Source organism: Amblyomma mixtum, chromosome 2 (genome assembly GCF_055824585.1).
Source record: "Amblyomma mixtum isolate Tamu chromosome 2, ASM5582458v1, whole genome shotgun sequence".
NCBI lineage: Eukaryota > Metazoa > Arthropoda > Arachnida > Ixodida > Ixodidae > Amblyomma > Amblyomma mixtum.
Window position 1 is genome coordinate 169,359,276 of NC_143013.1, and position 27,030 is coordinate 169,386,305.

General features: G+C 48.3%; 3 protein-coding genes, 1 non-coding gene and 1 pseudogene across 4 annotated transcripts in view; 1 reads left to right on the top strand and 4 right to left on the bottom strand.

Moving 5' to 3' along the window:
• Positions 1-13,187, bottom strand: part of APC7 (anaphase-promoting complex subunit 7) — a 50,220-nt gene extending 37,033 nt beyond the window's left edge. Inside the window, exons 1-4 of the mRNA XM_089572703.1 lie at positions 12,675-13,187; positions 12,480-12,602; positions 12,308-12,388; positions 12,138-12,221 (exon numbers count right to left, since the gene is read on the bottom strand). Coding sequence (XP_089428829.1) covers positions 12,138-12,221; positions 12,308-12,388; positions 12,480-12,602; positions 12,675-12,758 — 372 coding nt within the window. The 5' untranslated portion in view covers positions 12,759-13,187. The remainder of the gene's footprint in view (positions 1-12,137; positions 12,222-12,307; positions 12,389-12,479; positions 12,603-12,674) is intronic.
• TRNAT-UGU (transfer RNA threonine (anticodon UGU)) lies at positions 3,345-3,416 on the bottom strand. Its single transcript has one exon. It is a non-coding gene; the product is annotated as a tRNA-Thr (tRNA).
• On the bottom strand, positions 9,889-12,080 carry LOC149361532 (uncharacterized). The gene has a single exon (XM_089572704.1). It carries the CDS (start codon positions 11,425-11,427, stop codon positions 9,976-9,978), a length of 1,452 nt encoding a protein of 483 aa, XP_089428830.1. The 5' UTR covers positions 11,428-12,080; the 3' UTR covers positions 9,889-9,975.
• A 33-nt stretch (positions 13,188-13,220) lies between the features above and the next one.
• LOC149361533 (general transcription factor 3C polypeptide 6-like) lies at positions 13,221-14,006 on the top strand. Its single transcript, XM_089572705.1, has one exon. It carries the CDS (start codon positions 13,329-13,331, stop codon positions 13,746-13,748), a length of 420 nt encoding a protein of 139 aa, XP_089428831.1. The 5' UTR covers positions 13,221-13,328; the 3' UTR covers positions 13,749-14,006.
• Positions 14,007-20,615: 6,609 nt separating this feature from the next.
• Positions 20,616-24,449, bottom strand: LOC149361534 (uncharacterized; annotated as a pseudogene).
• Between the last annotated feature and the right edge of the window lie 2,581 nt (positions 24,450-27,030).

Below are 27,030 nucleotides of genomic sequence, written 5' to 3' on the forward strand. Positions count from 1 at the left end.
CGAATTGGTCGTTCTCGACTTAACGTTCATAGATCCCCTGGAGTCCTGATGCCACTCCTGGCGCAGTGGTTAGGAGATTAAGCGATGTGCCACTGCCCTGTGATGGCAGATGTGGCCACCAGTGAGGCTTGTGCGGCCAGGGTTGCTCTTCCCAAGCAACCCCTTGTGTGTCAAAATTTTGATCACGTGAAGTGTAACCTCATTTCAAAGCTCGGTCAAATGTTTTAGGGGAAGCCCCCAAGGAGGAGTACACTTGTAATAAGGGGGTAATTACTCACTGACATCCACCCAAGCGCAGCCATACGGCTACAAATGAAAGCAATAGAGCTTTCTAAGAAACTTCGTAGTTAAAAAATTCGTCCTGGATCAGGGTTCGAACTCGAACTCTGGGTTCGAGAATACTCTATAGCTTTCCTTTGTAGCTGTATGACTGCACATGGGTGGATGCCAATGAGTAATTACTCCCTTATTAGATTTCAAAGCTTGCGCCTCATTTTTCAGCCGAGCAACTCTCTAAGTATTTGTTTTATTTTTGTACTTTTGAATCATATAGAGAGTGTATATTTTGTGGAGATATTGTTTGAAGTATATTTAGTACAAAATACTTTTTCCAAAAATAGACTTTTCAACAGTCTTTTGATATTTCGTATTTCAAGACCAGCATCCCTACTTAAAGGGACAGTGAGGAGAGCTCTATTAATATTTTTTTAAAGCAAAATCCGATAGTTCAGCATTTCATGGCTTTGTTGCCACTTGGCCGGCAGCGAAAGATGCATTTTTTTCTAAGAAATTTGGATTCGAAGTTGAAAAAGTTTTTCCCGCCACTCGGATTCAAACTTGGGATTCTCTTAAGACGACACAGGACTAAGTGATTTCAAACATGACGTGCACATGACGTAACGCAGACTCCGTGATTTCTGGTGGCTAGCAGTGCGGCCTACCAGCAGCCGAAAAGAAAGCTACCGCCGGCCGCACGTTGAAGGCATCTATCGGCTATTGCGGCCGTCGCTTCGTTTACGTTTGCACCGGCCTTTTCCCAGCGTTACGATTGCTCTCGAAGTCGTCAGCAAAGTTCTCGCAAATAGACACCTTTAGCATACCGTGTACCTTGTTACCGTTAGCGGAATACCGGGAGCCCGCCTACTGCCGGTGAGCAGGCGCTGATTGGTCCCGATGCTGCAGGCGCGCACATAGCTGCCGGGTACGTAGCGCCATCTGGCAACGTCAAGGAGATTTGCGAATGCATTGGCTGCGCTTCAGTGATTCGTGGCTTCTCGTGTTCTACTGTTGCTAGAACCATTGGTTCTAGCAACACTGTTTTGTCCTATGACGTCATGAAGCTTGTACTAGCGAGTTTGGCCTGTGGTGGCGATACCTGTATTTTGGTTCTTGCTCTTTTCTACATTACAAGAGCTTTGTTGTCAGTATGGCGTTTTTGTAATCAGGAGCTGGTATTCTGTCGATATAAGCCAACTTCAATTTCTCCTCGGTGCCCCTTAAAGCTGCAATGTGAGTAAATCAAAATATCTTTCTCTTGCAGGAACTACCAGAATAAAATGTGCCCTATAACTGGCATGTTAAGCATATTATATAAAAGCTTAGATAGTGTTACGTTTCTGCACATAACAAACTTTCATGTTTTGCTGTTTCTAGTCAAGGTGAATTAAACTAAGCTCCTAAATTCAACATGACCGTAAAACGTTTGTGCTTTGTTACTATAGACTAAACATACAGCTAAAACTTCCCACTGCACATCTCCCAAGGCAAGAAAACATGCTGCACAATCCCAGAGGTATTCCAATGATGGCTAGCTTAGTATCTCCACCTTTCTGCCTCAAACTGCCTCCTCCGATCACATGACAGACTACAAAATGCACACACAAAGAGGAGTTTCTGCTCATTGCCGTGAAAGTCACTTGACTGACAGCATTACAGTTTTTAAAGGGAAAGTCTCGCGTTTTGTCTACCTCTTCAGATTTTACTGAAATTTTCTCGTGTGCTCTGCCAAATTTTGCAGTGAGGTGACATTTTGTTGCAGTGCAAACGAATTTAAAAATTTCCTATTTCGTGGCCTCAACCAGGGAGGTTTCTTGCATGTGTGAAGTCAGCGGACGCATGACTGTCAATATTCGCTCCAAGTTTACTGAAGCACAAAATTCTGACCTTGCTTTTGGTCATTTTAGACAAATAATGACCAAACAACTTATAGCTAACACTCCTCCTTGACTGGCACCGGACAGGAATGACGGTGCATCGTGACAGCCACCAGTTTAGCCAATCAATGCACACACAACAGGTTTTGTGACAGTATCCGTGACGTCACAGGTTGGTCGAAACCCAGTTTTAGTCTCAGTTGCCTGGTTTTTGCTCGTTTAAAATAGTTCTACTAGGTATTTTGAAAAACATTTTTTTGTACCGGAGAGAGAGAGGACTCTAAGGAATGTGATGTGATAGTCAACCCAGAACCACCAGAGCTGGCCTTTAACCATTACCAACAGGCGGCAAAGCAGTCGTCAGGGTAACCACCAGGAAGACAGCAAGCAGAAGGTGAGAGCACCCAAGCCAGCGGTGACACACGGAAGATCGAGGAAGAAAAGCAAATTCTGTGTGCATGGCATCAGCATGGGCTTTGGAGCCATTTGGCCTTCTGGCCAAAAGCCCATGCTGATGGTATGACCACAGCATTTGCTTTTGGCCAGAAGGCCAAATGGCTTGCTGCACGCTTTGAGCCCAACTCCACAGCAAGATTATATGGCCAGACTCCAGTGAATGGAGCTCAGGATCCAGAAGCAGTCGAGAAGGGTTACCGCCCTCCCTTGATCTCTAAGCATTTTCCACTCCCTTTCTCCTCTGCTAAAAGAAAACTATCCTTGTATAGTCGGGTAAAACTCAGCCTGAAGGCCCACATCCACGATTGCCACCCACTCTTTCCCCTTAACGACCAAATATTCTAATGGTAAAGTTTTTCTGGTGACTGAAACAGAAAGACAAACACAAGGTGAGGCTTTTAGTGCAAGAATTGTGATGCCTTGTGTTGCTTACTATAGTGAAACATAAAACAGTTAATTTTGGCTGCTGCTGTCATGGGCTGTTAGTTGCTCCCAACTGCTATTTCTTTAACTTGTCTCCCGCCACAGTAGGTTTAGTTTGGTTTATTGGGTTTAACGTCCCAAAGCAACTCAGGCTATGAGACAGAAGCCAACAGCCACAGAAACCAAGGAGCACAGGGGATTTTTTTTTAAATTAATTTATTTATTTTGTGGTGTTGATCAATTTAGAATATTACCGAATATGTCATCGCTTAAAGCTAATTGATTAGAAAAGCAGAAGAAAAAACAACCACATGCCGCCGGTGGGATCCGAACCCACGACCTCCGAATTACATGTCCGGTGCTCTACCTCTGAGCTACGGCGACGGCTGTCAAACCTTCTGCATTCAGGGGTATTTATAGAGACGCCTTAGTGAAGGGCTCTGGAAATTTCGACCACCTGGGGTTCTTTAATGTGCACTGGCATCGCACAGTAGACGGGCCTCTAGAATTTCGCATCCATCGAAATTCGACCGCCGCGGCCGAGATCGAACCCACATCTTTCGGGTAAGCAGCTGAGCACAATAACCACTAAACCACCGCGGCGGCCTTCCTGCCAGAGTAGGAAAATATTATCTTTGCAACCAAGTTGGTACCTTCGCCAACATTTCAAACCAGTACAGATTCCTTGCTCAAAACGAAAATAAATACCACTTTCTCATTGTGATTGACACTTTAAAGATTCCAGAATGTCAATCAACATCCCGACATTGTCAGTGACCCAAGCTTTTACTGCGATGTTACTATCTGGTCAGAGTTTCCTGCCCAACATTGGCCTCAGCTACCTTTACAAAATTAAGCACTTTTCGACATGCACTTACTGATTGTGGCATCTCTATGATCAAGCAAAAAGGAAAATGGGGAATGCCGGTTTGTTCAGGATAGAAACAGCCAATTCAGATAAGCAAAAAATGAACATCCATGTCCCAGTAACTGTACGCAGAGTACCTTTCCAAGCCCAGTTGGAGATGTAACATCACATTTCAAATAGGAAGCACCCACCATGGTGTAAAAGGTGGTTTATTCTTTTTTTTTTTTGCAATAGTAATCCTTTACCAGTGTTCTGCTACAAACAAGGTAGCTTGTGGTCGCTACAGAAAGTCTTTGGAGCCAATAATAATGGGCACTAAGCAAGCTGATGAGTAGAACATGTTTTCGGACTAGTTGGTGAATTACTTCTGACATGGTAAATTGTTGGTTTAGGTTTATTGGGGTTTAACGTCCCAAAGCGACTAAGGCTATGAGAGACGCCATAGTGAAGGGCTCCGGAAATTTCGACCACCTGGGGTTCTTTAACGTGCAGTGACATCGCACAGCACATGGGCCTCTAGAATTTCGCCTTCAAGAAATTCAGTTGCCGCGGCCGGGATCGAACTCGTGTCTTTCGGGCCAGCAGCTGAGCGCCGTAACCGCTGAGCCACCGCGGCGGGACGGTAAATTGTGAAACGAACGCACACATCCGTGTGTATGTGCTTTTCACGCAACTTTACTACGTCGGAAGTAGGCTGACGAACTGCCCCAAAGTATGTGCGCAAAATTCGCCTCACTTTCTAGACCACTGCTACGTCCACCGCACTGAAGAAAGGTGCAGCTGCCACGGCTGTATGAAAAAGTTGGCAGTGGTCTAGCTCTGGTTAAACCTGGAGGATTGCGAAAGCTATGAGGAGAGAGAGAGAGGGGCGATCGAGAGCGAGCGGAAGCGGCAGCGGCGGCCCCGCCACGCTAGCTGTGCACCGCTACTGCACATGCACAACTAGCGTGCGCGGCGACGGCACCTCTGAGTCACCCGCGCAGCGACGGCGTGCCAGCTGTGCGCCGTGTGACGTCACTGCTCCTCGCACATGCGCAGTATGGCTTTGCCTCGGCTCTGCGAAATGGCTTGGCGACTGGCGTAGTTGTACTTTTGTAGCAAAACATAACGGTATTTGGAGCGCCAACGTGGGCTACATTTATGCTTCTGTCACACAGACACCGCCAATTGTGCTCGAGTCTGACCCTGATTGTAGTTCTAAGCATGCATGGGGTACCACGACACGTACAAATCTTGAAAGAATACATATACTTCAAAAAAAAATTGTTCGAGCACTTTTTAATGCACCGTATCATTCCCATACTTCAGAGCTACTTTCGAAAGCAAACATAATACGCGCATTTAATCTTTATAACTATAAGTTAAGTCTGGCTTTCAAACGGGAGGTGAAAGAAAATCTCAAGTTTTTTCATGAATTATCAGATCTCGATAAAAACACACATTCCTACACCACCCGTGACACAGAACCGTGGAAGGTGGTCACTGCGCGGGTAAATTATTCCTGGCAAAAAGTGTCATACACACACTACCCCACTAAGCTTTTAGCCTCAGTCGCTGAAGCAATGCTTAAAAAATCAAAACGACCCGATTCGACTGCCCCGACTGACAACACCAATAGAAAGAAAGTCTCTGTTATGCCCTACTTGCATCGCATTTCGCACAACATTAAGAAAATTGGGAAACGTGTTGGAGTTGAAGTCGCCTTTAGTGCCCCAAAGCGACTTTCCCAGCTTTGCAGAAAGGTCAATGAAACTCGTAAAAAAGAGAGTACATGCAATATCAGGCACCAGAAGAATTTTGTGCAGTGTACCGATTCAGTTGTCTATTCCATCCCCCTGTCCTGTGGGAAGCAGTATATTGGACAGACAGGGCGTTGTTTAAATGAAAGACTAAAAGAACATGATTACAACGCAAATGTTCAAAAGTGCCGTCACATTGGTATCCATTGCCGGGATTGCAAAGATGTAGAAACAGGATGTTTGCCACACTTCGAAAAAACTCGGGTAATAGCCACAATCAGAAACACGAGGCCCCGTGAAATAGTTGAGGCAATCACGATAGCGTCGTTAAAAGAAAAGTGCATTAGCCAGCCTTCAGTGTCGCTATCTGAGAAAGAACTCGCCTATCTGGCACAAAATTCGAGGCACTAGCATTTTAACTTCCCACCTTATGCAACCGTCTTTTTCCCGCCAACTTTATTCCGCTATTTGTTTACACAAGACTTAACCTTATGTTTCTGTGGGTTTTACCTTTTAGCTGTTAGTTTTCTCCGCGATGTTTTCTTAATTTTAGCTGTTAGTATTTTTTGCCGTGTTACTTGTTGGCATCTTATCTTTTTTTCATTTCCATTGCCCTGTTAACTTTTTTGCTCTTATCACTTTTATTGGCTTTTGCCTTTTTGTTTTTATCGGTTTTTGTTATCAGTATCACTTTTCATCTTCACGAGGTCTGGCGTTTTTTCCCTTGTTTTTTTCCCTGTTGTTTTTCTTGCCTCCATTGAAACTGGTCACCTTCACATGTTATATTAGTTAAGGTTTTTGGTTTGCTTGTGCCGCTTGTCTCATCATGACCTTGTAGATTTCTCTTGTTCTTGCTTTCCCTGTGTGACACGCCTCCCTGACATGGCTGTATATATACGTTGCATTTTTACTTCCGAAATAAAGTTGTAAGTTCAGCGCTCCTGTCCGTCGTGTACCACCTTTTTCTTGTCCGTTGTGTTTTGTGCGCTGGTTCCTTCAGAAGTCATACACACTGCCAACCCTTTTAAATTTATTCCACAAATCAGGCATAGATTTGCATACAATTTCTGTATGAACCCTACGCCAACATTTCATTAACAATCCTTGCTTACAATAACAACTAAAAGTGTTATCTTGCCTTTTGTTATTTACCTCTTGTGACTATCAAGGGTGCGTGCATTAATTTTGAATATTGTGCTTTCTGCGAGGTTTTTTTTTTATTGTTGTTGCTGTTCTATCGCTGCCTGCTTTGTAGGGAGGCTGCGGGCTTCAGTCAAGTCGCTTGTTGTCAAGCGGCTTTTATCCGCAGTCTGCCCCATCACTGATGCAAATAAACAAGTTATTATTATTATGCTCGTCATGTAACATTACACGTTTCCACCCGATCTGGATAGATAAGTTGGAGTGTTAAATGCTACATGGACTGCATGATTTGCTTCTCAGTCATATATTATATCTATTATGCCCGCCGTCAGGCTCTAAATCTCGGTATGGTAAGGAGAACCCCTGCCCTCACTTTAAAAGAACTTCTTGATCTTTGGGGAAGCTGTGAGGGCTCTACTATACGAATGAGAAGCAAACCACGGAGCCTGGTTACTTTTAGCAAAGACTATACATGTAGTTGAAATGATGACAAACAAACGGGTTTCTAATAAAAAAAGTAAACGAAAGCACTTATGATCCAAAATCTCATGCCTGTGATCAGCTACGGCAGGTTCCGTCAGATATGCACACAACACCGTACTAATGGCCTGCGCGAAGCATGGGTGCTGCATTTGTTTACTATTGCCCAGGCAGGTGCATGGTATTGATGGTGTCAGAATAATTTCAGCTGAAATCAAGCTGCACTGAAAAAATCAATTTGAACATTTAGAGCTTTATCAGATACCCTTCTGTAAATTTCTCAGCTTGCATTTGAATGCCTCCAAGGCTTGAGAGAGGCTCGACCATAAGGTCCTAGTGAAGTTTCTTCTCTCCCTCGAGCACAAGCAAACCAGCCCTTGACCGTAATCAAAATGCCAGTTTGCACTTCAGGAACTGGTTTGTAGACTAGCATTGGATTCAATCCCGACTGAGCTGGCTGTGTAGCAATGCTGCATTTGCCGAGTTCGGCCCTGCTTGACCTGACCAAGATCAAAAGTGCTCGTCTGACAGCGCCACAAATTATACTTGAAAAGAGGCTGTGCGAAACAAGAGCGATTCCTGCCACCCATTGCATTACCTACCTCAATCAAGGTGGGCTTGTCAATTCAGTCGAAGAAAGTTCATAGTTCAAGAAACTGGTGCAGATAGCTGTTGTGAGAGCTGCTTATATACTTTTACAGATGTTAATCGGTTTAGATGCAAAAAAATTGCTGAAGATTACGTTACTTCCTAATGTGAAATTTGAGCGCAGCTCATCAGCTGTTTCAGCTTTTCAATAGATTGAGGCAAAGAATTCGAGCAAGACATGTGTGTACAATTACAGACGACGCGTTACTTTTTCACACATTCTCCTTCTTAAAGAAACACTCCACTAACAGTTCTTGATTGTCATGAAGGAAGCTTTGTGGTCTGAGAAATAGATGGATATATGCTTGACTTGCTGCACCAATGCCTCGTTCTGAAATACAAGGTCCACGCAAGTATTTTGCGAGGTTGTCACAGCTGTGGGAGCCGTTACGAGCGATAGAATGGGATGTTCTCCCGCATATGTGCTAAGAAATTCCTGTTTGTCTACATTTACATTAAAGTCCCCAACCATCCTGCCACCTTGGCACATGGCAGTTAATGGCTGATTGCCAGACTTCCCTCACCACTGTCAGCACTAAGGCATGCATCCAATGTCTCTCTCTCTCTTACAATACCCCCTCCCCTTCCACCGTAGCGCCTGCGGCGCATTCTAATGCGGAATAAACGTGGTTTCAATCATCAATTCCCACCTACCTATAAGCGCAATTCAGACGTCCACTCAGGACGAACTGGCGGGCTAGTTGGTTACACATCTCAAAAATGTTAACGAGCGCACGAGAATGAAACGAGGACTGAAAGAAGACACACACACCACAAAACGCCGTGGTGTGTGTGTCTTCTTTCAGTCCTCGTTTCATTCTCGTGCGCTCGTTAACATTTTTGAGACGTCCACTGACCCAGGGGGCCAGTTATGCACACTTCCTTTCATTAAAATGATCGGAGTGTAAAGCGCTGTCAACGCCAACGAACACAATGAACGCGGATGGCTTATGGCCTCAGTGCCGTGTTTCTGGCACAACGTTGTCAATGCCAACACATGCAGCGCACATCTGTCACTACCGCCACCTAGCTTAAAGTGCGACTGAGGTGTCCACTGATCCAGGAGGGCAGTTATGTACCTTCCCTCTGCTTTCCAAGCTCCCGCTCCATTGGTTTCGCAGCTTAAAGCGTGACTATGGTGCCCATTGCTGGTTACAATGGACAAGAGCGACGGCGACGGCGCGAAACGGGCGCCCAAGAGCTGCGCTCTAAAAACACTGATTACACAGATGGAAACTAGAACACATATTATGCACGGCTCTACTGCTACTCAGCCATCTTGGTCCCTCTTCTTATGACCCATGCTAGTGTGCTGACTCTCTAAAATGCAGCTCAAAGTTTCACTCACACAGCGTTAGCTGTGAAATGGATTTTCACCCGGGTAAACAGTGCCGAAATTTGATGGTGCCAGCGAAGATGTTACTAAGCAGTGATTTGTGTGATAGTTGGTTGCAATATGTACAAGTGAAATGTTTGTGAGTGTGTTTATAATATGGGGAAATAAACGTACAAATTCACATTCCCCTTGTTGTACCTCCCTTTAATCTCATTTATATCAATTCTAGTAAACCAAACAGGTAACGCTCGTTACTTCAATGTCTTCCAAACGAACCAAATGGGCGATAGCGTTCTATGGACTCCCTGGCAGCGTTGCAAGACGCTGTCGCGTTCCACTCTTAGAGGCGAAGCTTAACATCTTAACCACACATCAGTGACCACACTTTACGTCAAAAAAGTGCCCCCCTGAATTTTGACGGTGGTCCACCGAGATATGTGAGACAGTTACTGCGTATATGCAATAACAAAAAACTTGTGTGTTTGGCTGTGGTACAGGGTTACCACTGCCCAAGTGAGCCTATGCACTAAGGGACATGTCAACTCAGACCGCATGGTGGTGGGGGTCGATGGGTAGCACAGCACACATCAGTCCACCCAAATAAACCTCTGTACGAGACCTGCACACAAAATAAACCTTGGCTGCACCATAAGACAGTTAATATTTATTTCTAGCATTGACGTATGCAATACACATCTGTCTCCAAGGCACTCATCTCACTCCCCCCGTTCATATCACATAAATGGGTGCCGGTCTCGAAATGACAGTCTCATAAGGCACTTCCGTTTCTTCCAGCTGCATCATCGAAGGAGATCCACTTTTACTGGCGCTACCGTACGAACAGCTGCTTTCAGTTTTGTCCAACACAACCTCTTCGGTCACTGTGCCGTTGCTGGCACCGACTGTAACACCATCAGCAATGCCCTCCTGCCCAGTTTCCAGCTCCGCCATCGTGACAAGCGGAGGTTCCGTGAACTTCACGATGACCACCCGGGGCTCCCCGCCAGCCGTGTTCTGCGATGATCTCTGCTTGCGTTCCATGCGCAGCTGCCGCTGGCGCAGCTTGGTCTTGGCATTGTGGCACTTGTCCGACATGCCACCGCGGGGGTTACTCATGCCGTCACACTCGGCGCTGTGCAGCCGCGATCCCCGCGCCTCGACGAAGGGCAGCTCGGCGGCGAAGGGGAACTGCTCGACCTCGCCCAGACCGGGGCACCGCCTGACCTGGTCCACCCTCTGCAGCAGCGTCGACGGGTAGTCGGTGCCGCCGGCGCCCTCGAAGCTACGCAGCCTCCGGCCGTCCAGGTAGACGCAGCACTCGGCGCGGTCCTCGTACTCGCGCACCAGCACGAGCTTCTCGGTCTCCAGCCGGCCGGGCTGGTCGTCGCGCACGCGGCACGTGCTGTACGCGATCACCAGCGGCTTCTCGCTGAGCACGTGCCGCGCCCACTGCCGCGACGGCAGCGGCAGGTCTTCGTACGGGAACGCCGGCGTCACCTCGCACTCGACGATCTGCTCCACGCAGCTGTCCGGCACTGCGTCCACAGAGGGTTCGGGAGCAGTTTCTCGGGGCCCTTGCTCCGCGGTGGCCTCGAGGCCCGATCCTCCGGGTGCCGCAGCCGGCGCGTCGTTGGCGTCTGTCGCGGCTGCAGCCTTCGTCCGCTTGGGCTTGGGTGGCGGCAGGGGCGCCCGCTGGGGCGGCTTGCGACGTCGGGGCACGCGCCGCGTGTAGTACTTGGGCGACTCCGGGAACACAGTGGGCACGGCGTCGGGCGTGAGAGCCGGCTTGCCGCGCAGGATGCGTACCACTTCGCCGTTGATGATGTGCTCGTAGTAGCGCACCACGAACTGCGAGTCGAAGTGGCGTTCGCAGAGCGCAGACTGCGGCGTCAGCTTCCTACCGTCGCTCCGCGGCGGCACGTACCGCTGCCAGCGGCGGAACATCTCCTCGTTGCGGGGCACGCAAAAGAGCGAGTAGTGGCGGCCGTCGGGGTCCCGGCGGCGGCTGTTCTTGCCGGACTTGCACCCCGGCGCGAAGCAGTGAGTCTGTCGGCCTCGCTTCAAATGCTTCTGGTCCGAAGCGGCCGCGTGAGCGGCGGCACCGGCTGAATCAGCCGGTTCTTCCGCGGGCGCCACCAATTCCTCTTTTGGCTCCATTCGTGCACTCTGTAAACTGACCATGACCCTGACAGCCGAAAACGAGAACCGAAGGAAGCGGGACGCAGTCACGCAGCGTTGTAGGAGACAGCACCCCGTGCAGTTCGAGGAGGTCGTCAACGCTCGCCGATAAGCGTACACGCACGGCGGGGTCCCATGATCTCGAACTCATGTACTGAGATCATTGACGGCTTCCCCATCGCGGAATAAATCGCCGACGCAACACCAAAACAACACAGCCGGTCGCACGCGTGCACTAACCGCGGTACGTCAGCCAGCGAAGATGGCGCTATAATCGCTGATGGCAATGGCTCTGGCGCTATTATTGTTCAATTTGCTCCCATCTGCCTGGAAAGAATTCGCCCTATGCAAAAAGTCCGCAAAACACTCACACTAAGTTGAGCAAAATGCACCACTAGAGGACAAATCATTCGTATCGGGGCAGCCAAGGCGGAAAAGCCCGATTTGTTGCTGGAACTGGGCGTACTGATAACTAACTATTCGCACAGTTTGTTAGTAATGATGGTATTACACAATGGCCGGTTGGACCACATAGATGAAAACAGAAATATGCATGTCCATGCTCACGGCACCAGGCTTCCTATCTGTACGTTCAAAATTAGAAGCCGCCGACGGCCACAGCAGCGAGACATGAGACGCCCGACGCAACTAAAGAGCGCGCGATTCAAACTTCGCCGCGCGGTAGGCTCAACAACCACTCGGGCTTGACTTACCGCAGAAATCGCTTGCGTAGGCTGCTTCATGTTGACGTGACAAACGTGTATTTGGTATTTGATGTCGTTCTCCGAGGTAACATCCTGCATGTGACAAACAGCGTCGAAGAAATCGTCAAAGTTGGCGACAGCATGCTGCGGAGAACTGCGTCGTGGCTCAGAATACTTACGCCAGTGATTATAGACGAGGGCGGTTTACCCTTGGTCTTTGCGGCAGACTTCTTGAGCTGAATCGCTTTCTGGTAGAGCGCCTAAGGAGGTGAGAAAAAAAAAAGGGGGTATAAAATAGCGACTCAACCATCATTCAAATGTACCGCGTCGCTCACTTGTGCTGTAACATACCTCGGCTCTCTTGAAATCACCCAGTTGCACGTAGGCGTCGCCGCAGTACACGTAGCTTTGAAACTTGGCCGACACTGTCATGAAATCTGGGCAGTGAGTGCTGATGGGCTGAGCCAGGCTGAACTGCGATTTCGGGAGTGGAGGCAGTGAGAACGCGCTGCCCGCTAGCCGACGCTCTGCGACTCGTACACTTACCAGGGCTGTGACGTTTGAGTACAACTTGTTGTCGTACAGCAGTTTAAGCTGATCGATGAAGGTAGCCGCTGTGCCGGCTGACATGTCGATTCTTCAAAATGAGCCGGCAAGGCTACCCTGTCAATACACAACACTGGATGCAACTTGATCCGAAAAAAAAAAAAAAAGAATTATCGAACTCTGTTCGCAAGAAAGCACAGCTAAAGCAGGTGGATTTCTAAAAAAGCAGAACTGCAAAGGAGAGAAGTCCACAACTTGTCGCTCGATGCACGGTCCTCTGCGTGGAGCAGCAAGTAAATCGCGGTTGCACGCTTGCGGCGGTTGTAGCGAGCTTCACCTGATTGTGAAAAAATGGGATATGATGCGACTGGAACGCCACCAGCTGTCGGACATGAATAGTTTGTATACATAATTTATATTTTTGATATTACTTGGCACTAATTTAAATAATTGTGTGTTAAAAAAAGAAAAAAAAGGTATTTTGTACTCAAAATATGTTGCTAGATGACCCTGTTGTTTCTTTACTATCCAGGACAAGCCTCTCGGCAAGCCCAAGACGGCTGCGCGCGTGAATGTTGATCATCGAGTGTTCGCACATACAGCAGTGTACTCGCTTCTGTTCCGTGGTCTCTGCCTAGCAGTTTGCGCCGTGAGATGGCCGAGAAAGAGGAAGATGAGGTGTACGTCGTCGTTGAGCTCACCGGGGTCATCGACAGCCAGGTGATGGAGCTGGCCGGCAAAGAGTGCACCATCCTCGGCATAGACACGCCGGAACCCGTGCTCAAGCTGGGCTCGTATTTATTTACAGGCGAATACAAGGACAGCATTGGTACGTGCGTGCTTTTCGAAGAGTGCGAGGCGGCAACAGACGACGAAGCAGGCAGGGCCAGCAGCGTCCAACGTCCACGACGGCAGAAGGAGGTGAAAAAGCTCAAGTACTTCTGTAAAACCGAAAAGCGGCTCGACATGAAGACATCTTTCCTGCAAGAGAAGGCGTCCGTTCGAGCTGCCGAGCTGCTGCAACCGACAGATGCACCCGCGGAAGACCTGTCGACGGAGATGGACGATAGTTAGGCAAGGCCGGTCGCTTCCAACTACGAGTTCGTTGACGGTTTCCGAGTTCGTATGATGTAGGAAAGCTCAAAGTAGAACTTTGCAGCAATGATTCGCGCTGCGTCGTGCCCGGCACACGCACCCGTTGAAAGTGCTCAGCAGCTGCTTGGTGCACGACTTGATACGTGCCTTCGTGTGTGGTCACCTGTGAGCGACTGTGCGGTGCAGCGTAAGCTTGCCGTAGCTTGGTACAGCCATGAAATTTATGAGCGTGAACACGGCAGCGCATGGCAGATAGCCTCGAGCCCTACTCGTGGCGATACGCAGCGGCCGCTTTCGTAAACAAAGTGGAAAGGGAGGTCTGTCCTTCTGCTTGCCGGAAGCTGGCAACGCGGCGTAACCCTTTCCACCATGTTGCGGAAAGCAGCCGCCGCGTATCGCCACAAGTAGGGCTCGAGGCTATCTGCCATGCGCTGCCGTGTTCACGCTCATAAATTTCATGACTGTACGTGTTGTGAGTGCCCCCGTTGTGGTCTCTGCCGGTCCTTGTCAAGACTCACTCGACTCAGCTGTGGTGTGACTGACCTGCCTTTATTAAAGACCAGCAGCAACACGGCTTCCTGAGCTCGTTCCTTCTATGCATTTGGAAACGTCACAGCAAAGTGCAAATTATTAGCTTTTATTTGCTAACAAGTGCCCTCAACATCTTAGTACCCGCAATAAATTGCAGCAATTAAGCGAATATGCTAAGCTATCCGCACCTTACATTCTTTATAATATCGAGTGTTTCAGTTCAGTATGGATTTTTTTCTTATAAACGCCATAGAAGATACTTCATTGCAGCCTCTGCAGGATGACTATGCTGTAGGGCGGACATTACTTACGCTCTTTAGTTCAGCAAAAAGATGGCATATTAACTAAATTAATAAACTATTATAGGGTTCAGGGAACATAATTGCGAAGTTGAAGGCCGTCCATAATCGAAGGCAAGCCCAGTTTTTAAAAGTTTCAGAACAGGCATTGCTCTACACAGTATCTAACGTGAAAAAAAAAAAAAATGAATGCGTTTCAATGTTTCAAGTTGGCTTCACCACGTTGTACACTGATGAAATGATGCCGTTTGAAATAAATACCGACGCAGTTTACGTCTTTTGTGAAGTAGAAAATGTTGACAGGATTTCAGTTAAGTTACCATGCACCGGGACGTCATTTTAGCAATGTGGCAAAGCCAATTTAGCGAGCTATCAAAGTGTACTTTTCTTTTTAGATATAATATTTTAAACCACAATGGCAATTGAAAAATTTTATCAACGGGGCACGCCATTGATGCTGAAGGTCTTCAGTTTTGCAATATAATTTTGCGCTCTAAAATCAGGAATGAAAAGTTTAGTTAATTTGACCTAAATAATTTATTTTCTTAACTAAACTTCTCAGTTAATCATCCACCAAATGATCCGGCAGGCTTTCGTCAAGGATACTCGACAATGAACCATATTCACACTATCAATCAGGTGACAGAGAAATGCGTAGCATATAACCAACCCCTGTATATAGCCTTTTTAGATTACGAGGAAACATTTGACTGAGTCAAAACCACAACAGACATACAGGGATTATGGAATTGGGGTGTAGAAGAGCCCTATTTAAAAATACTGCAAGATATCTATAACGGCTCCACAGCTACCACATACGCCATGTCAGCAATAAAATTACAAAAGGGCGTCGGGCTGGCAGACACGACCTCGCCAATGCTATTCACCTCCTGTTTGCAGGAAGTATAGCAAGGCATGGATTGGAAACAGTTGGGGATAAGAGTTAATGGAGAATACATAAGTAATCTGCGATTCGCTGATGTTATTGCCTTGCTAAGTCACTCAGGACATGAACTGCACAGCATGAGAACGGTGGCTGCAGCTGCTAAAGGACTGGGTTGTAATTGGAGAGACATGGGAGAGGCCTTTGCCCTGCAATAGGCGTAGTCTGGCTGATGATGGTGATGAAAGCGCACATAATGTTCGCCTTGCCACAAAATCCACCCGCACAGACTGCACCGACATATTTTTCGGAGAAAAATCTGCATTGAATAATTTTAAGCACACCCTATAATTAGAGGGTTATTACATCTTTGCTACTCCACTACGAATACTGTGGTGTCACTCCTGCCAGCATGGTGAGGACAAGATATTATAAAGCAAAGCGTTTATTTCCAGATAATTAGCAGGAACATCTAAATGGCTCAATGACGTTTCGCAGTATACTTATTGATATGCGGAGTGACCAAGACCAAAATTCTGACTTTTGCGTGGATAAATTATATTGACAGAAGGCGAGGAAAGAATTCCTATGCATGCAGCAACAGGTTTAGACAAATACCAGTGTCATTAATTGCGATATGTTGGCATGAGAAACCATATATAAATACTACACCTTGACTATAAGTTAGGTACTAAAAATTAGAGAAATCCTGGTAATCTAAACCAGTAACCTGCAATTTGAATGGATACCATGCAGTCAAGCTTATATAACTACGATCACTATCACTATGTGGTGTCTCATTGTGAAAGTGGCGGATGGCTATAGTCGGATAAGTCTTCAGTGAAGCTGCGCTCATATTTGGGACCGCTGCACAGAATTTCTCCATGACCAAAAAGTAGTCCATTGTTAACGCTTTTCTCTTTAACTAAACAGGAAACTAATCACAAGAAAAAAGCTATAAGCTCTAGAATTCTGATACCTGGCTTGTTTAATAAAGTCACACGTTAAAAAACTGATTTTGTTTACTTTCATGGCTGGGCAGCGGACTAATACAAGGCACCTCGGACCATTGCCCAGTGTTAACAACTGCTGTTTTTTTTAGTTGTATTCTACTACAATAAGCAATGCTTTTTAACAAAACAATGAAGCTGTGCACGCAATCTATGGCAGGCAGAATCTAATAGGTTTAGTTGCAAAGTGCTCCTAGTTGAAAACATCTTTACTGTAAGAACAACTGTGAAAAGTTCTGGGACCCAGTGCTTGCAATATACTCGTAATGTTATTTTATAGTTGTGATCAAAGCTTCATAATGTTTAAAGAATATATTAAAGCAATGATTATCAGGAACTTTAAGATAATGTTCCTCCTCCAACTCCTCCAAAGCTGTAACTCGTTGAAATGAACAAAATTTGTAAAGCCACGGCTCAAGGGTAGCTGCGTTTTCGAAATTCTAAAAACTCATATGGATATTACTTACGGTGGGCACGTATCTCAGTAAATAAGAAGACTAAGAACACAGTTTAAAAGTTAATTAACCATGCTTACTAGCTGCATTCTGATACACCACACCGCTTACAATGCTATGCCAAAAAAAAAAGCCCTGTTCTAACTCAAAAAGATTATTTTTAAAAATTCCACATCTTGTGAAACACTTTGTGTGCAAACAAGCCCGAAGTGCCATGTTAGACCCCTCTCCAACCTGCTCGCTGCATACGGCCAAACACAAGTGCACTTTGCCTCTCTGGTTCTATGTGCAGTTTAGTTTTCGTTTTTGTATGGTTGCATGGTTAAAACCGCTTGGCAATGCGCTTGGTGCGATAGATGGTATCGATGTATCACTGATTTCATAGGTCGAACTGCTGAAAATGAAAGCGCAAATGAATAGTTTCATTGATTGCAAGGCTGCCATCACCACATCCCTCGGTTCGGCATACGCGCGTTCTCCAGAAGGCATTCTTGTCATGTGAATAAGGATTGTGGCACGGTTGCTCGTTAACTGTGCATCTCCAACCAAAAATAGCACTCACTACTTAACTAATCACTGTGTGCCTTATATCCAGCGGTCTGTACCGGTTTCAGCACCTAGAAAACCCAGCTATAGGGGTTGGGAGCTTTTTCAAGCCGCAATTGCGGCTTTTTTTCCCTTCTCATCCATATGTACCTGACTGAAAATAAACCTTGAACCCAGCTAAAAAATTGGCAGAGGCTCAGCTTGGTCAAGCCCGGAAATTGCGAAAGCAACTTCATCTATTTCTTCAGCCCGCATCCGCCGTGTCCACCGCCGCTCTGCACCGACGGTTGGTTTGCGACTGAGAGAAGGATGAAAAGGAAAGTGCACGGGCCTGCCGACTGGCTCCAGCCGAGCCGCCACCGCTGCCACGTGCAGATAGAAGAGAGTTGAAAGATATGAGGAAAGATAAACACCTCTCATTAAACTTGGCCCTGCACTTGTGGATGCACCCGCAGCGATGTTGACCGGCGTGCTTGCCAGGCTGCTGCATACGCACGTTGGCCCTTTAACCGCCAACCCCGAGCTGTACTCGCCACATGGGAGATCGTACCAAAATCGCTAATGACGAGTCACATTCGTCCGGCCCGATATTGCGGTGCGGCCGCCTCAAAAGGCGAGTTACGGTCGTCAGTTGCACTGGTTGCGATTTTGAACACTAGAGGGCGGTCATCCATGGGAAAAGAAACATAGTGTAGAATAAACAAGGGAAGAGGAATGAGGGGCTCGTTATAAATATGAAAGAAGCCAACAGCCACAGAAACCAAGGGGCACAGGGGATTTTTTTTTAATTTATTTATTTATTTTGTGGTGTTGATCAATTTAGAATATTACTGAACATGTCATCGCTTAAAGCTAATTGACTAGAAAAGCAGAAGAAAAAACAACCACTGCAGCCGGTGGGATCCGAACCCACGACCTCCGAATTACGCGTCCGGTGCTCTACCTCTGCGCTACGGCGACGGCTGTCAGATCTTCTGCTTTCGGGGGTATTTATGTTTACAAGTAACCTAACCTTGAGAGTGTTCATCAGCGCCACCCACGTTCATAAGCGGCGGACGTAGAACGTCCTGAGTAACCGCAGGTAGTGACGTAGAACGTCATCGAACGGAGAGGGTGGAAGCTGCGTGAGAACCCTCTTATGCTTCCTATGGAGTCAAGGCTGCCAGAACCGAGGCCCTCGCTAAGCAATTAAGCAAACAAGGGAAGAGGAATGATGGGCTCGTTATAAATATGAAAGAAGCCAACAGCCACAGAAACCAAGGGGCACAGGGGATTTTTTTTTAATTAATTTATTTATTTTGTGGTGTTGATCAATTTAGAATATTACTGAACATGTCATCGCTTAAAGCTAATTGACTAGAAAAGCAGAAGAAAAAACAACCACTGCCGCCGGTGGGATCCGAACCCACGACCTCCGAATTACGCGTCCGGGCCTCGGTTCTGGCAGCCTTGACTCCATAGGAAGCATAAGAGGGTTCTCACGCAGCTTCCACCCTCTCCGTTCGATGACGTTCTACGTCACTACCTGCGGTTACTCAGGACGTTCTACGTCCGCCGCTTATGAAAGTGGGTGGCGTTGATGAACACTCTCAAGGTTAGGTTACTTGTAAACATAAATACCCCCGAAAGCAGAAGATTTGACAGCCGTCGCCGTAGCTCAGAGGTAGAGCACCGGACGCGTAATTCGGAGGTCGTGGGTTCGGATCCCACCGGCGGCAGTGGTTGTTTTTTCTTCTGCTTTTCTAGTCAATTAGCTTTAAGCGATGACATGTTCAGTAATATTCTAAATTGATCAACACCACAAAATAAATAAATGAATTTAAAAAAAAATCCCCTGTGCCCCTTGGTTTCTGTGGCTGTTGGCTTCTTTCATAGTGTAGAATAACTATATATCGATACTGGAAAAGGCAGGTGAGGAAAGAATTTTTCTATGATAACTCAAGAGGCAGTGCCCTACTTTTTGAAGCGAGGTCAGAGTGTCTTAGAACGCGCAGCTACAAAAAGAAATTTAACGAAGAAGATGACACATGTGCCGTGTGTGGTAGATCTGTAGAAACCTCATAATCAAATGTGATGGTATTCATCCGGATGTCGATGCAGGCGTAGTCACTCTTCCTGAGGCCCTAGGGTTTAAAGATAACAATGGTCATGTAAATAAATCTGCAGTGGAAGTTAGCAAAAAGCGATTGGAGGATTGGTGGCTGAAAAGCAGAGATGTGGCATAAGGTTAGAATCGTAGGAAACTGTAGGTAAAGATGATGGCGATTCTTAATGAGAATTGCCAACACAGTAAACAAAAAAATAATAAAGAAAGAAAAGCTGAGCATGGTGGGAATTGCCACCACTCCGTTTCAACGGGGGCGCTCCTATCCATCCATCCATCCATCCATGAGGAATGCTGGTGGTGGAAGTGTCCCGAGAAAAAATAGCTGCTTCTTCAAGCAGTTGTGACAAGCAGCTATTCTGAGAATATGAAATTTGTTTCTGAAAGTGACGCGGACTTTGTACATGCTGGAGTCGGCTTCAGATGACGACAAAAGCAGCACGAAGAATGGCTGAGGCTTAGCTAAGGTTAAGCCTAGTGAGATGCGAAGCATATTGATGGCTAGGCTTGGTAATACATGGCTTTCCTTGGTTGAATACTTGGTCATTTTAATACAACCACTAGAAGCCTTCGTCGTGGGGGAAGACAACGGCATGGCTACAGCGGAACGCCGACTAACCCCGAGACACGCGTTGGGTGAGCGCCTGGATTGCCACGGAAGCCGCGTCCGCCTGCCCGGTGGAGCGAGCGTTTCACCTACACCGAGTGTGAACGCGCGTTCGAAATGCGCGGGAGTGTGACGTCACCATACCACGTGATTCACACGGCGTGCAACCGCAGCGACGGGACAAGTTGGAGCCCCGTCTCTCATCTGTCGTGACGTCATTGTGTCACATGGTGTGACGTTACCATACCACATGGTCTGCACGGCGTGCAACCGCAGCGACGGCACAAGTTGGAGCCCCGTCATCATCATCATCAAAACGTTTATTTCCACCGAAATGAGACTCCTTTTTGGACCCCCCGGTATACCCCCGGCACGCAGGCCTAAGGGAGCCCTACTTAGGAGCCTCGCAAACTAAGGTCTGGTGAAGACACATTGTCTCTTCACGGCCTGAGCCGCCAGGCGGATGGCTTGTTGCTGCTTAGCGGGGTCCTCGCTCCGCAGCAAGGTCTCCCAGGCTTCTCTATCTTCTATCTTTTGCTCGGCGCCCGGGCTTCCAGCACATTCCCATATGACATGGTCGAGAGTGCCCCTCTCCCCGCACGTTATACAATATTGGTCTTTCTCCTCTTTGGAGATTGTTATGTATACCCAAAAGGGGCTTATATGATTCCCCCCTTGCAATCTTCTCCACGCAATTGCCTCCTCTTTTGCGAGGGAACGGTCGGGCGGCGGATAGACCCTCCTGCTCAGCTTGTAATGTTCCGTGATCTCGTGGTATGAAATTAGGCTATCTTTCATGTCTATGCGGGAGGGCTGCTCTGCGGCCGCCCGGTGATATAGAGCTCGGGCAAGCTCGTGTGCAGCCTCATTTCCTGCAATAGACTCATGCGCTGGGATTCATATTATCTCTATGTTACGTTTTATCGGCCTCGCCTCGAGGACGTGTTTGGCCTCTTCCGAGATTCTTCCTTTCGCGAAGTTTCTTACTGCAGTTTTGCTGTCACTTAAAATCGTCGTGGCCTTGGTACCGACGCAAGCGAGCGCTATCGCCAACTCTTCCGCCGCATTGGCATCTCTCGTGCGGCTCGAAGCCGCTACCGTTGGTACTCCTGCCCCGTCGACCACAGCGGATACAGCCGCCCCGTGCTGTCCGCACGCCGCGTCTACGTACGCCACCTGGTCTGCCGGTCGCTCCTTCATCTTCCTCTCGTAGGCCTTAGCCCTATGCTCTCGCCTTTACTTGTTATACACTGGGTGCATGTTCCGGGGCATAGGTGGGACGCATATCTTGGCCCTGATTCCTGCCGGGATGTTTACCATCTTGTGCGTGATACTTTCTGGCCGGATTCCTACCCATTCGACTATTGTCCTGCCCGTTTCAGACTGGCCGAGCCGTTCTAATTGGGATATTCTCACCCCCTCCGCCAGCTCAACCCATCTGTTGTGTACCCCCATTTTTTCAAGCCGCTCCGTCGACGTAGATATCGGAAGTCCCAGAGCTCGCTTGGCGCATTTCCTCACTATTCTGTCTACCTTCTCTATTTCTGCCTTGTTCATGTTTAGGTACGGCGTCGCGTAGCAGATCCGACTTATAACGTACGCCTGCGACATTCTCAGGAGATTCCTTTCTTTTAGTCCTCGCCCTTTTACCGCTACCCTCCTGAATATGCCTACCACTTGGTCTGCATATGTGGCTAATTTCTTTATGGTATTGGTGTTGTTGCCTTTCTTGTTGATAAACATGTCTAGGATCCTCATTTCCTCGACCCTGGGCACCTCCAGGCCTCCCACCACCACTTTAATTTCTACGTCTCTCTTGTTCCTGCTGTCGCTATTGTACACGAAGAGCTCCGACTTCTGCGGTGAGTACGCCAGGCCTCTTTCGGCCGCGTACTTCACCACTACGTCTGCTGCCCTTTGAAGACTCCACTCAATTTCCGCGTCGCTTCCGTTATTCATCCACATGTTTATGTCGTCCGCGTACATGCTGAATTTTAGATCAGGGATCTTGTTCAGCATGGCCGGGAGACCTCTCATCGCTATGTTGAATAAGAAGGGGGACAGTACGGCGCCTTGCGGGGTACCTTTGCTGCCCAGCCTTATGCCGGGGGACTCTGCGTCGTGGAATTTAATCACCGCCTTCCTCCCTTGGAGAAAGTCCTTGATGTACTCGTATGTTCTCTTGCCCACGTTTACCTCCTCCAGACCTCTGAGCACCGCCTCGTGTCGGACGTTGTCGAAGGCCTTCGTGAGGTCAAGACCTAGGATCACCTTGGCATCTAATCCTTTCTTGTCTACAATGTCATGTTTGAGTCTGAGCATTACATCCTGCGTGCTGAGCTTAGGTCTAAAGCCCACCATCTCGTGCGGCCATAGGTTTCCATCTTCCATGTATCTCGTTAACCTCGTTTGCACTACGTGCTTCATGAGTTTCTCCACGCAAGACGTTAGCGAGATCGGTCTTAGGTTTTCCAATTTTGGTTCTTTTCCCGGCTTGGGGATGAGAACAACCTCTGCCTGCTTCCATTCCTCTGGCAATTTACCTTCCGTCTATACTTTGTTCATGTACCGCGCAATTGCATCTATCGAGTCGTTGTCTAGATTCCTGAGCATTGCATTGGATATTTTATCCGGGCCAGGGGCCGAGCGATTTTTTAGCTCAGCGATAGCTGCTCTGATCTCCGCTACCGTAATGTCCGCGTCTAGATCTTCATTTTCCGCTCCTCCATATTCTGCCTGTCGTACTTCTGTCGCGTCCCCTATGTAAATGTCCCTGAGCCTGTCCATCAGCTGTTTGTCCGTCCCCTGGAAAGCGTGTCTCGCTTTCACTTGGTTAGCGCTCGCTGCCTGTTTAGATTTTCCCGGGTCGAGGAGATGCCGCAATATATTCCACGTCTTTGCTAGGCTCATGCCGCTTTCCATTTCGTCGCACCTGGCGTACCAATTTTGCTCGTTTAGTTTACAACGCCTTAAATTTCTGTTCCATTTTTGAGACTTGAGTCTCTTCTCGAGCCTTTCCTTCGCCTTCCACATGCTCATTAGCTTGCTATCCATTATCTCCGGTGCATCTTCCCCTTCAGCTACTGCTTCCGCGTCCCTGGCATCTTCCCTCAGCTGTTTTGCCCAGTCTCCTATGTCTCCAATTTCCTTAGCTTTGTGGCTTCTGCGAATCTCCCGGAATTTGTCCCATTCCACTATTCTCGCCTGTTTGAGTTTCCGTAGCTTGATTCCTTCTCCCAGCTTTGTAGCTACGATGAAGTGGTCACTACCCAGATTTTCTCTGGTGTTTGCCCATTCTACCCTGCCTGCATTTTTACTGAAGGTGAGGTCCGGCGCGGTGTCTCTACTTACACTGCTACCTACTCTAGTAGGCGCACATGGGTCGGTATGCAAGGCAAGTACGAGATTTTGGGACTCCTCAAGGAGATGTCTGCCCTTCGGATCTTGCCTCGCGTACCCCCATTCCTGGTGTGCCGCGTTAAAGTCCCCCACGATCATCAACGGGCTCTGGCCGGCCACTTTGATGGCTTTTCTAAATATCGTTCCGAATTTCATTTTCTTCTGCTTCGGGTTGCTGTAGATGTTAAGCAGAAATATGCTTTTTGCTCTCTTGCGTCCCGTAATCATTTCTAGCATTACCGCTTCTATGTCCCCCGTACTCACTTCGTGCTCTAGGGTTACTATATTCCTTTTCACCAGCGTGGCCACTCTGCATTTTTCACCCCTATCGCTATAGAAACTTTGGTATCCGGCCAGTTTTACCTGATTTCCCCCAGTTTCCTGCAGCGCTATAACAATTGGTTTGTCTTCTACATGTTGCACGTGGTGCTGTAATAGCGCTCGCTTCCGTCGGTACCCTCGGCAATTCCATTGCCAAATGGTGGCGTTCTCTTTCTTACTTTGATTCCTGTCCATTGTTGGAAAAAGCTACACTCTCCATATTCGCCATCCTCTCAGTGAGGCCGTTTAATGCCGCTAGGATCTTGTCCACTGAACCCTTAATGTCCCCTAGAGCGTTTAACCTTACATTCACTTCCTGCATCTGCGTTTCCAGCCTATCAATGTTGCTTCCAAATTTACACGTTAGCTTCCTCTCCAGCGTCACAAGGGGGTCGGTCTCGGGCGCCTTTCGCTTTATCGAAGTGGGTCTAACCACCTCCGTATCCATTTTCTCGTCTGCTTCTTCTATCTCCGGTGTCGCCTCCGGCAATTTTCGCGCTGCCGCTTGCGTGGGAGGCGCCACCGGCCTCGGCTTATTGTTTACTAATTCTTCTATAATTTTCCTCAGCTCCGCAATTTCCGTTCCTTGCCTCTTTAATTCTGCCTCTTGTTTCCCTATCATCGCCTTCAACTCTGCATTTTCCTTCCTCATCACTACTGTTTCTGGGTTAGCCTGGGTGACCTTGCTCGCGAAGCTTACCGCCGTTTCCTCGGGCCCCGTCTTGGGTAGTCTCGGGTCCTCCCTGGACGGCAGGCTCGGGAACTCCTTCTTGTCCGTGAGTCTCGCCCCGGACTCGGATCTCGAGGGCGTCCCGGATCTGGACCTTCCCTTGGGCCCGTCCTTGGCCTGCGCTGCTCCGTCTTTCCCATCTTCTCGTCTAGTTGCGTCTTTCGTCGCCACGAACGGCTTCTTATACATCTTCCTACACTTGCTGTCGCCCAGCATGTGGGCTCCCCCGCACAGCTGGCATACGGGGATGCACGTGTGTCCCTGTTCCGGATTCTCCTTGCCGCAGCCTCGGCACTTCAGTTTTTTCGGGTCTGGGCATACATCAGCTCTGTGTCCCAGTAGGCCGCATGTCACGCACACTTCTAGCTTCTTCTTGTACAACCAGCATTTCTTGAAAGATCCCAGACACTTCACCCGCCAAGGCACCTCGCTTCCCTCGAAGAGAATCAGCAGGGAGCCGGAGTCCCCGAGTCTCCATACGCCCAATATCGGCGGGTTCGCGTCACAGTCCAATGTTTTCCTGATTAGCTCCATACTCATGCTCATAGGAATTCCGTGTATGACTCCCTTGCCCGCGCCGGCCGGCATCGGTGCATGGTTGTTTACTTTCACCGTCTTCCCTCTGATTGTCAGTTTCTTGGCGTCTTGGTACTTCACAGCCCTGTCCTCGCTTGCTGATGCAACGAAGATGGTTTGTTGTGTCATATTTATCGAGACCACGTCTTCCTTCATAAGCACCTTCGGATCCACCCCTGCTTCTTGCGCTAGTGCGCTCGCAACTTCAAATTCTTCCACGTTCCCCCACGTCGCCGTTATGCCACCGCTCGGTCTGAGGAGCAGCTTTATAGCGCCTTTTGGTAGGTCTATTATTTTCTTTTCCACCGCTTTCTCCGCCAGCTTCTTCCCTAGTTTGGGCTTGAATTTTCCTAGGCTAGGTTGCTGCTGCGCATTTCTGTTGCCGCCATCTTCATACGGTATATACCTTTTGCCTTCTCGTTTAAACCAGCCGGTTTGAAAACCTGACTTTTCTGCTTCATCTTCTGGCGCCGTCATCTCGACGCAATCCTCCTCTCGTTCCTTCTCATCAATTGCCACCTCGGCCAGCTCCGGTATCTTGCGTGCGTCGGGGAGTCCCCGACCACGTTGCGATGGTTGGTCGAACGCTAGGCTTAGCGCTCGGCTCCTACGAGGCCGCACAGAAATGGCGATAAAATCATGAAAACGGGCCTACCATCAAAAACTTGCTCCGTTGCTCCGGCAAACGGCTCTTGAAGTCTCAGAGTCCTCCGCCTTCAATATCCTCCGTTGTCGATCAAGTTCGCGGGAGCTCATGCAGAGCACACCCGCCACACCACCAGACGCAAGTTCTCTTCCTTGGAGCCCCGGCTCTCATCTGTCGTGACGTCATTGTGTCACGTGGTGTGACGTCACCATACCACGTGGTCTGCACGGCGTGCAACCGCAGCGACGGCACGAGTTGGAGCCCCGTCTCTCATCTGTCGTGACGTCATTGTGTCACGTGGTGTGCACGGCGTGTGACCGTCACGAAGGGCTTGGGTTACCTATTGTAATATGCTTCGCATAAAACCCGCCGCTCGCGCCTCCACGGTTCCATTTTATGCGAAGCATATTACTCGCACAACCGAGCTCTTCCTTGCTGCGCCGCACACGGCCGCGTAGTGAAGTGAAGTGAAAAACATTTATTGTCCAACAGAATGAGACTACCTCACCCAGACCTCCCCTGTCCCATACCCTCAGTTGAGGGAGGAGGATCAGGAGAGATCCGGCCGCATGGGGTAGTCGCGTCAGATGCTGGCCGGGATCTCTTGTATCCCGGCGGCCTCTTCAGCCAGTCGGACGGCGGTGAGCTGGAGCTCAGGGTCCGAGCTCCGGAGCAAGGTCTCCCAGGCGTCTCTACTATTAATGTTCTTCGCCCTGCCTGGGGATTGGCTACACTCCCATATTATGTGGTCGAGGGACCCTCTCGCTCCGCACTTCTTGCATTTATCGTCTTCTATTTCAGGAATTAAATGTTTGCATAGAATTGGGTGTGGGTAGACATCTGTTTGTAGACGCCTCCACGCCACCGCCTGTTGATTGTTGAGTGTTATGCTAGGCGGGGGAAAGTACCTGCGATGTTGTCTATAATATTCTGTAACTTCCTGACAGGAAATTAGTCGCCCTTCTCTCCCGTGATCTACGAGCGGTGGACCGTCGTGTGCAGCTCGGTGGTAGAGATCTCGAGCCACCTCGTGGGCCGCCTCGTTGCCACGGACAGATTCGTGCGCGGGGGTCCAGATTATATTGATTGTTCTATTCAATGTCGCTTGTCTTAAAATTTTGGCAGCGAGGGGAGAGACTCTCCCTCTACTAAAA

Coding starts and splice junctions, on each gene's coding strand:
- LOC149361532 (XM_089572704.1), bottom strand. CDS start 11,427: ATGGTCAGTTTACAGAGTGCACGAATGGAGCCAAAAGAGGAATTGGTG.
- LOC149361533 (XM_089572705.1), top strand. CDS start 13,329: ATGGCCGAGAAAGAGGAAGATGAGGTGTACGTCGTCGTTGAGCTCACC.